This window comes from Gavialis gangeticus, unplaced genomic scaffold, assembly GCF_001723915.1.
Source record: "Gavialis gangeticus isolate Ggan-Ray unplaced genomic scaffold, GavGan_comp1, whole genome shotgun sequence".
In the NCBI taxonomy this organism is placed as follows: domain Eukaryota; kingdom Metazoa; phylum Chordata; order Crocodylia; family Gavialidae; genus Gavialis; species Gavialis gangeticus.
The window spans coordinates 43,885,773-43,898,854 of NW_017729004.1; the positions used below are offsets into that span (position 1 = coordinate 43,885,773).

At 42.8% G+C, this 13,082-nt stretch overlaps 1 protein-coding gene across 4 annotated transcripts in view; it reads left to right on the plus strand.

Moving 5' to 3' along the window:
- The window catches only part of NEBL (nebulette), a 647,345-nt gene that overhangs the window by 535,766 nt on the left and 98,497 nt on the right, over positions 1-13,082 (plus strand). For 3 of the 4 annotated variants that reach the window (XM_019508316.1, XM_019508317.1, XM_019508318.1), the window contains exons 19-24: positions 2,359-2,451; positions 2,832-2,924; positions 4,626-4,718; positions 5,884-5,976; positions 10,157-10,249; positions 12,161-12,265. The exons of the other annotated variant lie outside the window; for it this stretch is intronic. In XM_019508316.1, the coding sequence (XP_019363861.1) occupies positions 2,359-2,451; positions 2,832-2,924; positions 4,626-4,718; positions 5,884-5,976; positions 10,157-10,249; positions 12,161-12,265 (570 nt within the window). The remainder of the gene's footprint in view (positions 1-2,358; positions 2,452-2,831; positions 2,925-4,625; positions 4,719-5,883; positions 5,977-10,156; positions 10,250-12,160; positions 12,266-13,082) is intronic. 4 annotated transcript variants of the gene reach the window in all.

Genomic DNA, 13,082 nt, shown 5'->3' on the forward strand with positions numbered 1-13,082 from the left:
AGGAAAACTATGTCCACTACTACCCCTGCATCTAATGATTTAGTGATCTGATCATAGAAGGCCACCAGGTTGGTCTGACAGGACTTGCCACTAATGAACCTGTGTTGGTTGCCCCCAAGCATGATCTCCCCTGCTGGCCCCTCGTGGATATGCGCCAGAATAATTTTCTCAAAAAGCTTGCCCAGGATCGAGGTAAGACTAACTGGCCTATAGTTTCCCAGGTCCTCCTTCTTCCCCTTTTTGAAGATGGGAACCACGTTAGCCCTCTTCCAGTCCTCTGGCACCACACCAGAGCACCACGAGCGCTTTATCATTAAAGCGCTTTAGATAATGTGCATTAAATCTAGTACCTCCATTGTGAGGTACTAGAAAAATGTGCATTAGCCTATTTTAATCTGCATTAACTAAAGACCTCTGGGTGCCTACACATGAGAGCAGAGGTTGCTCCCATGTACTGAAATTTATTGAGTCTGCTGGAACGTGGCAATTGCTGTGCTTGAGCAGCCTCCTGCATTTCATGTATCGGCATCCCCACACTGAAAAGTGGCGGTAGGGTGCTTGCACTAACACTTGTCAAATGAGTTTTAGTTCAAGTGCCCCTGCTGCCATTTTTAAGCATGGGGATGCTGATACATGAGACACAGCTGTGCCTTAATTAGAGCAGCTCACAGATCTCCTCTAATTAAAGCACCACCCACCCACCCCCGAAGCATGTAAGTGCCCATCACTTTTTTGTGACACTTTAATGCACATTAAAATAGGCTAATGTGCATTAAAGTGCACATGTAGACACACCTTAGTTTCTTTAAACACCCTTAGGCACTTTACCATAATTATTGAAACCTACAGTGCTAACTCCAGAGGTGATACACAAGGAAATTTTAAGTTATGTCAGTAAGAGGATCTAATGGGGAGTTTAGTTAAGGTAACTTACAAGACTAGAGACCCAATGATTACTTTCACCAATGCTTGCAATTGATACAGCAGGCCACTGGGATGTTTTAAAGAGGGCCTGAGTAGTGAATATTTGTGGAGAGAGAGGTTGATGATGGCTGGAGGCTTTTGTTTTCACTTGTTTATAACTTTACTATTCTTTAATCACCAGGGCCCAAAATTTTCATTTCTGCCATCTCTCAAGTTATTTATTAAAATTTGGGGATAAACAGTTAAGCAAAATCATAATTGTTAAGAAGGAGGGTAGAGAGAAAGTGGTCTTGCCCACGTTATAAAATTCTAGCAACCATTTCTTTGTGAAGTTTTACCACCTCTGTCATTTCTTGAGGTCTCTCTGAATCCTAGCTCTACCCTTCAGCGTATCTACTACACCCCCCAGCTTGGTGTCATTTGCAAATTTGCTGAGGATGCACTTCCTCCCATCTTCTAGATGATAGATGAAGATATTGAACAAAACCAACCCCAGGACTGGCCCATGGGGCACTCCACCCAATACTGGCTGCCACCAAGCCATTGATTACCACTGCCTCTTGAGTGCCATGATCCAGCCAGTTTTCTATCCGTCTTACAGTCCATTCACTGAACCCAGACATCCTTTGCTTGTTTGCAAGAATGCTGTAGGGAGACAGTATCAAAAGCCTTACTAAAGTCAAGGTATATCATGTCCACAGCTTTCCCCGCATCCACAGAGTCAGTCATCTCACCATAGAAGGCAGTCAGGTTGGTCAGGCATAACTTGCCCTTGGGGAATCAATGCTGACTGTTCCTGAACACTTTCTTCTCCTTTAAGTGCTTAGAAATGGATTCCTTGAGGACCTGCTGCATGATTTTTCTGGGGACTGAGGTGAGACTGACTGGTCTGTAGTTCTCTGGATTCTGTTTCTTCCCTTTCTTAAAGATGGGCATTATATTTGCCCTTTTCCAATCTTCTGGGACCTCCCCCAATCACCGTGGGTTTTCAAAGATAATGGCCAGGAGTTCTGGTTACTGCTGAACACTTAACTTTACAACCTTAATGCTATTTTAATGTAGTTCTCTGTGATATAAATATAAAACTATATAAATGCCTCCAGATGATAAACAGATAAAGATACCATCCTCAGCATAATCTTTAAACCTACTCCATTATACACCATGAAAAAATAACCCCCTATATGTTTGATGTAACATCCAGTATGAATTTGATCCCAATCAGTATTCTAGTATAAAATCATGACCTATCCCATACTTCAATAACTGGTTTATATGACCTAAAGGGAGGTATTCAACACCGCCCAAGGTATAGTGGTATGTTTGTAAGGTCTAACTGCACTTTGTAGAAGAGAAGGATTACAATGCTAGTTGTGCTTTTGTACCCTTCTATGTCTCCTTTAAATTGATAGCATTTTACTGTATGTTACACAGGTAAAGTACAGGGAAGAACTTAAACAAGCCACAGCTATTTCTGATCCCCCAGAATTAAAGAGAGTCAAGGAAAACCAGAAGAATATTAGCAATGTGAGATGCATTTATTACTTGTGGGATCTTTTCTATTGCGTTAAATGCCTTGATGCCTAAATCTATGGTGTTTGTATTAATTCTGCTTTGTCTGTAGGACTAATTAAACTACTTAAGTGGATAGCCTTTTTCCTAGTGTTTGAGCTTATATTAACAGTAATGGGAATGACCTACTAACACCAAAATAACATTACTTTCTAGGTGTGTGAATTTGAACATTTGCAGAAGGCCTGTTTATAAGTGCCATCTGGATTAAAGTGAGCATCTGTGAATGAATAACATTTCTAGTGAAATGCATGTGTGTTATGTACTGTGTTCTAACATAGTGCAGTGTTTCTGTTGTTTGGAACTCCATCTATATCTAATGCCCTGTTTCCCAGGTCCAGTACAAAGAGCAGCACTGTAAAGCTACATCTGTGATTGTCACCCCTGAGATCGAGAGAGTCAAGAAGAATCAAGAAAATGTCAGCATGGGAAGTTACCCTATTTTCTTATTGTACTCCCACGATTTAGTGCGTTCTTGCAAAGCAATCTCCCCCGTGCTGTGTGTTGTTTGAATTAAGCCTGTCCTCGATAATGAAAAACACATACCTATACTTTTCTCTCAGTGGATCAGTAGCAGTTTATGGTTTAGTCAGAGTAATAGTTTATGGTTTAGTTTTTTACTAGAACATGATATCCAAACTTCAAGAAATTCTTCAAGTACTTTTCTTAAGTCTTTTCTAATATTTTAACATCCCTTTCGAAAAGTGGAAACCAAAATGGAAGAAGTGTTATGATGTCATCAGTGCCACGTACAGAAGTCTTCTAGCATTTTAATCCTACTTGACACTCTCCAAATTTACATAGAAGAGCCAGGTTTGTCCTCTTAGGCCTTTGGCAGACATTAAAACAATAGCACCATTGTGATATGAGGAATTTTATACCTCAGACCTGTATTTTACAGGATGCTTAATGTTTGGAATGAGGCATAAAATTCCTGAAATCCCTGTCACACCACTGCAGGACTGCCCCCAGCCCTATTGTATCAATCAGGCAGGAGATGGCTCTGTCATAGAGCCTGAAGTTGCCCTGTTCTGAATCCCAATGCTCAGCTGAGTGTTGGGCTTGGGCATGGACAGCTCCAGGTCCCAGTTTGGAACTTGAAACTGCCCCCAGCCCAATCTTGAGAATCAGGCTGGTGGTAGTTTGGGGACCTGTGCTTGTCTGGGGATGGTGCCAACAATCAGCTGTCCAGTTCAAGACCTGGGGCTATCCTGGGCCAATGCCAATGATCAGTTGATTGTCAGCACCATTCCAGACAGTCCTAGGTCTTATTGGAAACCCAGTTTGAGACCCAGGTCCAGGTGGAAGCCTCATTTGAAACCCAGGTTTGTCTGAGGCCAGTACTGACAATCAATTGATTATCAGGTCTGGCTCCAGACAGCCCCGGGTCCAGTTGGAAATACAGGATTGTCTGGGGCCAGTGCTAACAAGCAGCTGATTGTTGGAATGGGTTGAGGCAGCCTCTGTCTGGAGCATAATACAGGCCATATGTTCAATTTAGGGTGCCATAGAAACTGGCCACAAATATGTTCTACATTATATGTGGAACATCTTTGTGGTATATTGGCCATTTTGTGGCATCATAAATTGGCTGAACGTGTAGCATGTTATAATTTATTGTACAACTACCAAGTTGTTAATACCATAAATTCAATGTCTGTCAAGGGCTTAAGCGACAGCACTATGCTGGAAATTACCTTCATCAGCTATCGGACTGGGAATCGTTTCCTTAAATGTTGGCAGGGTGGCATTTTTATGGAGAAATATGTGGATAATTGGTACTGTATGTTACTAATTTCACTACTTCCAAATATGTGTTGACAAACTAATCATTCCCATGTGGTGGATCTTCTCCAGTACATATTACCTAAGAGCCCATACATGCTACAGACATGCTTTGTTGCACCCTCTAAGATGTATTCCCACTTGGAGAGCCTAGAAATCTAAATGATTATTGTTTAGAAAAATAACACATGAAGGTTCTGATGACTGTGACATTCCAGCCTGTAGTAGTGGCTTGTAAGATCTAACAGTGCATTAGGTAGGAGAGGATTACTAAACATTTGCTGTGTTTTTATGCCCTGCTATTTCTCTTTTAAACTGGTAATATTTTACCATGTTTTACACAGGTGAAGTATAAAGAAGAGATTAAACAAGCCACAGCTATTTCTGACCCCCTGGAATTAAAAAGAGTCAAGGAAAACCAGAAGAATATAAGTGATGTGCGACCCTTATTTATTACTTATTACTTGATCTTGTCTGTTTTAAATGCCTTGATGCCTAGATGAATGAATGTTGTTTGAATTAATTCTGCTTTATCAGAAAGACCAATTTATTCACTTAAGAAGACAACCCTGTAACTCAGTGCTTGAGCTTGTATTAACAGCAATGGGAACTTTCTACTTGCACAAAAATGACATTATGTGATGGGTGTGAGCATTTGTAGAAGGAATGATGATAAGTGCCATCAGGTTCAAAGTGAGTGTCCATGGATGAATGACATTTCTAGCAAAATGCATGTGTGGTGTTCAGTGTTTTTGCGGCATTAGAGTACTGTTTTTGGGTACCTTCATATGTTACATTTAGATAGATATAGCTAGGGTTAGGTTGATCTAAATGATCATCTGTTCAGATGTTTGGGGAGGTTTAAATCAGGCCCAAAATGGTGGACTCAATCTAAATTAGTTCACCTGAGTAGGTGAATTAAGTTAGATCATGAACACGGTAACCCAATCCAGAGAACATCTACACACGTCTAGAGTGAAGTCCAAGGCCGGGAAAGCCCAGCTGCTTGTTCAAGCCCTAGCCCTGTGCTCTTCCTGCCCTCCCCTCCCTTCCCCTTATCTGGCAATTTTTAACCCCCTTCCCTTCAACTCCACCCATTTCCAGATAGGACAACACCCCCACAGATCCTCTAGCTCTCCTGATCCTGCCCACCTCTCCCCCTCCACCCTCAGTGGTTTTCCAGTGCAGCTTCTGGTACTGGTGAATGCCTGCATGTGTCACTCTGTCATAAGCAGTGGGAGAAAAGATTATTTGGGGGTGGTGGTGTGGGGCATGCCCGCCTGACCCCCACCCCTCCTTCCTTCAGGGACATTGTGGGGGAACAGCGTGCGCTGGTGTTGTGTGTGCAGAGTGTGTGGCAGGGTTGCTCGGTGTGGCACTGTGGTGGCTGGGTGTGGCAGTGGCGCTGTCACCATCCACTGCAAAATTAGTTTGTGGGGGCTAAGCCCCATTAGCCCCAGCCTTCTGCCACCAATGTTTCCTGTCTCCAATCACATGACTTAAAGCAAGCTGCATGATCATAGACTGTGTGCAGTGAACGTTTTGTACATATATTTTGTTGCTTTGAACTCCATCTATAATATTTCATACCCTGTTTCTCAGGTCCAGTACAAGGACCAGCTCTGCAAAGCTACACCTGTGAGTGTCACCCTTGAGACTGAGAGAGTCAAGAAGAATCAAGAAAATGTTAGCATGGGAAGTTGCTTTAATTTTTTCTTATGGTATCTCAAGCATTAGCAGTTTCTTCCAAGTCAGTCCCCACCATGCTTTCTGTTTTCGTTAGTTGAGCATGTGTTTAATAATGAAAGACACTTAAATATAAATATATTTAAGTATTTCCTGTAATAGATCAGCAAGAGTAACAATTTTTAAAAGATCTATTAACCAGGTCATTGCATGGTTCAGGAAATTAATTAGGTGCAATATTGTTCCTGGCCAAACAAATGACCATGACTAATTTTATTTATTTATATTTTAATTTAAACAAAGTAGTATTTCAGCCAAACCCATTCTTCCTGTTCCAGTAATAAATCTGCCTGATACAGTCCACTACATTTTCTACTGGTGAAAACAGATTAGTTAATCAATGACAATTGTTCCTTTCACCTTCCTACCCCCTCCTCCCCACCTAAAAAAATAACTTAATGATGATTGGTGTTAGATATCAAAAACAACGATCATGATGTCTTATTCCTTCCGGGGAAGAAGATGTAGAAAAAAGCAGGAAATTTATTAAACGCATTTTTGCACCCTTGTGTAGTTGAAGGATCATCTTTGTACTTCCTGTTCTGTCTTCTAAGGGCCAACCACTATCAATAGAAGGACTTCCAAGAGACATAAGTTTCATAGTTTCTAGGGTCGGAAGGGACCTTAGCAGATCATTTAGTCCGACCCCCTGCCATGGCAGGAAAGCGTACTGGGGTCAAACGACCCCAGCAAGGTGTTCATCTAACCTCATCTTAAAAACCCCCAGGGTAGGAGCCAGCACCACCTCTCTTGGTAGTTGGTTCCAGACCCTAGCCGCCCTGACCGTGAAATAGCGCCTCCTGATGTCTAACCTAGACCTACCCTCTGCCAGCTTGTGACCGTTATTCCTGGTCACTCCTGGCAGTGCTCAGGGGAACAGTGACTCCCCCAATGCCTGCTGATCCCCCCTGACTAGTTTATAACAGGCCACAAGATCCCCCCTCAGCCTTCTCTTTTGGAGGCTGAACAGGTTCAGGTCCCGTAGCCTCTCCTCATAGGGCCTGCCCTGCTGTCCCCTGATCATGCGAGTGGCCCTCCTCTGGACCCTCTCCATGCTGTCCACATCCCTCTTGAAGTGCGGCACCCAGAACTGGATGCAGTACTCCAACTGCGGCCTGACCAGTGCCGCATAGAGGGGGAGGATCACCTCTTTTGACCTGCTTGAAATGCATCTGTGGATGCATGACAAGGTACGGTTTGCCTTCCTAACTGCCTCCCCACACTGCCAGCCCATGTTCATCTTGGAGTCAATGATGACTCCAAGATCCTTTTCTGCCTCCGTGCTGACAAGAGGGGAGTTCCCCAATCTGTAGGTTTGGTGCCGGTTGTTCCTCCCCAGGTGCATCACCTTTGAACTTGTCTGTGTTGAAACCCATCCTATTCTTATCCGCCCAGGCTTGTAACCTGTCTAGGTCAGATTGTAGCCTGTTGCTTCCTTCTAGTGTGCCCACGTCCCCCCACATCTTAGTGTCATCAGCAAATTTGAACAGGGTGCTTTTTACCCCCTCGTCCAAATCACTGATGAAGATGTTAATGGGACTGCTAGCAGCTACAACATGTCAATGACAACTGATGTTCATTTAGTTATTCATCATGATTCATTGATCCATTCAGAGTTACTGCTTTCCAGAAAACAGTCCAACTGCCACTTTATCTGTGATCTTCATGCTTTGTTCCTAGATGTGCAGTCTTTTATGGGTATTTTAATATTGTATTATATACTTCTTGTTTAATGTTCTCCCCTTACCGAGTGATACAGGTAAGTTTATGTAGCTGATCCATCCATATCATTGTTTATCATTCCAGTTTTTGTATTATTTGTCAATTTTATAAGCAATGATTTTATATCTTTCTTTCAAATTATTTGGGTCCCTGCCACATGTTACACAATTAACGTTAATCATGTAATCAATTTAGATTGGCCACATGTGCCAAATAGTTATCACACCATAAAAATGTCTATTCAGCTATAAAAAGACCGAAACAGGTATAGAGTTGGTATTGAAAATGTGTGACAACTCTATAGCTGGTTTCTATCCAGTTTTAATTTGAATATGTAGCAGGGTCCTTAGGCAGTAATTTCCTGTTTACAATTACTGTTGTAATCTACCAGGTACCCAGTTTTTAGTGCACTTAATATATAGTCTGCACTGGTTTTCAGTTATACTATTTTTACATACTGTCATGTATGTCAGAATATGCCAGTGCTGTCATGGTCCACCAGGCTGGCTTGCCTAGTGGGTAGAGCTGGTCATGGAGCTGGGGTAGAGGGGTTACAGGCGTAAGGGTCAGAAGCCACAAGTTAGGAGCCAGAATGCCAATCCAGGGTCAGGAGCTGGGAATCAGAAACCTGGCTACCAAGTCTGAAGAATAATCCACAGGGCAAAGTCCAAGAGTAAGCCAAGCTGGGGTCATGAGTCAGGAAACAGGTCTGCAAGGAGAATCTAAAAGCCAAAAATCCAGGAGCAAGCCAAAGGCAGGGTCAGGATCTAGGGAATCCAGAGATATTGCTGGGACAGGAGCTGCTCAGAGACTGCAGCAAGGCTTAGGTGCTGGAGGAGTTCCTTAAATATAACTGTAGAACCAATCAGAGGGAAGGGGCTGGGGATCAGCTTGCCTTGATTAGTGGTAACTGGATCCACATACTTAACAAGGGCTGCAGGGCAGGAGTCTGACTGAGTCTCACAGAGTTCATCTAGGCTGCAGTGCAAGAGGTTTGCAAGCATGGTTACCTTTATTGACCAAGCTTGAGATATCATAAAAAATTAGACATTTGTTTAAGAAGACCTGCTTTACATTAAATCATGTTGATTCACATGGATTCTCCTACCTTCTTTTAATTCTTCACTGAATCCCTGCCAGTTTAGCCTTCCAGGGGTTTTGCCTGTAGTTCTTAAGTCATGTAGTTTATAGTGTTGAAATATTGGCATGATGTTGACCATGAATTTTTTTTATTGAATTATCTTTGGAAATGAACATCCTTAAAAAAAAAAGTGGAGACAGATTCTCATTCTGCAAAATACGTTTCAGTAACCTTAAGTGAGATTTTTGACAATTGATTTTAATTCTCTCTGTATGCCTATATACTATACACAGTCATCTTGCATTATACTCCAGCTTGTCTTTCATGAGCAGTCACCTCGGAAAATAGCGTGTAAAAGCTGGAACCATGGATGTATCCTTTATGTGGTTGTTGCATTTGTATATGTACATATTTATGGTGAGTGCTATTAAAATTTTGAGACTTCCCTTGCTGTAACTGAATGTACAGAAACAATTATGTTATAACCCATTCTAAGCTTAGGGCTGTAACTCCTACCTTTTTTGGTTTGAAGCACCCTTCAATACATTCAAGGTATCCCTTGATAGAGTCGAGGCACCCCTCAGAAAGTGTCAGGTCTTGGCTGCCTAGAGACATACTCTGATGCATTCTAATTAGAACGCATTGCAGCAGACTCGGTTAATCTAGTCTGTTCCATATTCTAACTGGAATGCTCTAGCATCACCGCAGTATCATGTGTATTAAGCCCCTTCCCCCCACACCCCTGTGTTTCAAAATGGCCATAGGGGTGCTTTAACTAAAGCTTATTAAATGAGTTAAAGGGTCCTTCATCCATTTTTAAATGTGTGGGGGCTTAATAAACGTGATGCTGCAGTGTTTTAATTACAGTGGCTCTCTGGGAACCACTTTGATTAAAATGCTCCCGACCCTCCCACCCCATAGCATGTGTGTAGGCAACCTTAGTTTTCACTCTTATATTCTAAATATAGAAAAATAATAGAGCAGTTTTTCTGTTGCAGAGAACTCAGAAAGAGGACACCATGTCCAAACCACAGCACCCTGATTAAGAATTGCTGGCATAGGGACTACCATAAACACTGGAAAATACTAGTGTGGGAAATGTCAAGATATTATGGGTGTATATCGTCATGTTTATACACATCACAGAGATCCATAGTAAGAATTCAAGGTTATACTTCAAGACTCAGTGTTTTATAAAACTTAACAAACTGAAAATGCAGTTTAGTCTTTGTTTCCCACATGATCTGTTATATTTTATATTTAAATGTAATGCAGTCTGATTATGTTTTAATAGATTGCATACATTTTTATTCTGTTGAATAATAGATTCACTATAGAAAGCAGCCTGGCAAAGCTACTGCTGTGAGTGTCACTCCTGAGATGGAAAGAGTCAAGAAGAATCAAGACAATATCAGCGTGGCAAGTTCTCTGAATCTTTCTGTTCTCTGAAACTTTTGGTTACTTTATGAGTATAACAGGAGAAACTTGAGGAAGGATATTTGATACCCAAAAGTTCATCTAAGTGTGTCCCAACCTCACAGATGGTTCAATAAAATATATAAAAAATCCTTGCTCTCAAGTGTAACGGGGGTACACTTTTCAGGTGGGATTTCATTTAACAGGTGACAGTTGTTTGCATCAGCTATTTGGATATGCAGGCCCAGAACCCATTTCTATTAGACAGCTAAGGGTTTGTCTATACAGCCTTTGCAGTGGTCTTGAGAGTCCCACCATGAAGTACATCTTTGCTCACTTGCTTCCACTTCAAATCTGGAAAAAGGCAGTGAAATTCTGAGCTTGTCCCTGCTACTTTCAAGTAAAATGGAGACAGGAAAACCAACACCAGTGGCAGGGAGTCACCCTCCAAGTGACTTCACTGCCTCTTTTCTGGATTTGACATGCAAGAAACAGTAGTAAATGGGCACAACAGTCTTCTCAAGAGTCTGTGGGGGGCAACTGTATGAGACAGCTAGGCGTATAGGCATGGTCTTACTCCAGGATTTTGAATTCCAGTAAATGTTTTAACGTGTTTGCTTGTGTAATGTGTTTTCATTTTAGCTTAGTCACTGAAAACAGCAATGAAAATTCACCAACGTTTTGCTTCTCTCCTTCCTGCTCCCCCTTCCTGCCTGCACCTGTTAGGGTAGCAGGGGATGAGGAGAACTGTGTTCAATAACTGCCACAGCAGCAGCCAATGCTGGTAGAGATGGTTTAGACAAGGAAATAGAAAATGTGTACAGTCAGGACTTGATTTACACGGTGGTTACATTCTTGAAAAAACACCATGCAAATAGAAATTGTGTAAAAAGGTACCAAGGGTCTATGAAAAATAAGGGTTTAGGTTCCAGATGCAGCCAGTAATTTGGCCGATAAATGCCTTTGTGTGCGTGCCTGCATGGTGCTCTGTGGCTGCAGCAAGGAGCAGAGCCCTGCAGCTTGGAGAGCTGTGTGCAGCTGGTAAGTCTGGTGTGGTGGGAGGGGAGGGGCGTGAGGGGGCAGATCAATGCCCCCCATGGTGAGGAAGGAGTGGGGCAGAGGCAGACGCTGCCTGGACGAGCACGGGACGAAGCCGCGGCTCATCTGGGGGGCATGGGAGGGGGGCTGTATGTACCCTGGGAAGGCGTGGAAGAGTCACGTGCCCCCGGATCTGCATGGGGTGGAGAGGCAGGCTGCAGCTGTGGGCTGGAGCTGAGGCTGCGCTGGGCTTCTCTCAGCGGTGGGGCTGGGCTCAGGGCAGGTGGTGGCAGTGCTGTGAGGGTGCTATGGGGGGGCTGCAGCCACTCCACATTTCACTGTAGCCCCCCTGTAGCTCCCTTCCAGTGCCATCACCACCCACCCAGAACACAGCCTGGCTCAGACCCCACTGAGAGGAGCCCTGTGCAGCCCTGGCTTCAGCCCACAGCTGCAGCCTGCCTCTCCCCACCCTCTGCGCTCTTCCAGGGTGCATGCAGCAGCAGGAGCCCCCCCGTCCCAGCTGGGCAGTGCCTGCCCAAGCCTCTTCCCCACTTCCTCCCTCACCATGGGGGGCATTGATCTACACCCCAACACCTCTTCCCTCCCTCCTCTCCTTCCATCACAGCACAAGACACTTATCAGAGGGGAGGTGGGAAGTGCATCTTGGTGACCACACTGCACCATATAAAAGTAATCCATACCATGTACAAAAATAAAGGCTGGCAGTTAATTAACTCTGCATAACTGAAACCATGCAAAAAATACTATGTAAATCAAGGCCTGACTGTAATAATAATTTGGAAATCTATATTATAATACAGCTTTATACTAACAGTAATCTAAATGATGGCTTCACATGTTGTTCCTGTTTTCCAGGTTAAGTACAGCAGTGATCAGAGGCAGATGAAAGGTAGACCTAGTGTGATTCTAGACACACCTGAGCTAAGGCATGTCAGAGAAACACAGAACAACATCTCAATGGTAGGGTACACTCTTGTTAGAGTGCTGCTAGATTATACTAAGGAATGACACTTGACTGTACACTGGATTTTGCCCTTCATTAATCTAGGTAACTAATTAAACACTGTACTAAAGTTTGGAAACAATGCTTTTTCTCTTAGTCCTGCTGAAGACAAGATGTTTGCCAACTGCACATGACTGTAATGACATTTTCAAAATACTAATAAATGGTTTTCTAACAACTGACTGTTTGGCTTTTTAAAAACACTTCAGGCTGCTCCTCCATTTTGAACATCTCAGTTTGACTGGACTGGTGACACACAACCACTTTGTGCTTGTGCATGTTTTTGGTTTGCGTGTGACTTAGGACTTAAATTAATTGTGCTGAGTGTGTGTGTGTGTGTGTGTGTGTGTGTGTGTGTACATCTGTATAAATATAACTGATTATGTATTTAAAAAAAAGAATGTATAGTCAGGGATAATGCCTTTATAGCTGTTACTAATTCAGTTTTCTTCCAAGTTTGTAATGTAACAACTTTTCAACCTTCGTGTCCAATTTTTGAAAAGCAGGCTACATAGAAGAAGCTTTTAATTGCCTATATTCTTCATTTGGATCCAGCTAGCTGGTACCTAACAAGGAATGTTAAGGGGGAATGATTCTTTTCTATAAAACTCTGCATGTCAGCAGAAATTCTAATGAATTAAATGACTTTTTAAGAGTTCTTAAAAATCCTGTCAGATTGCTACCGGGGCATGCGCATCTTTAGAGATGCTGGTATTTATATACTTATCCTGGATCAGGCATGCTTGACCTGTAGCATATGCCACAAGCAGCATG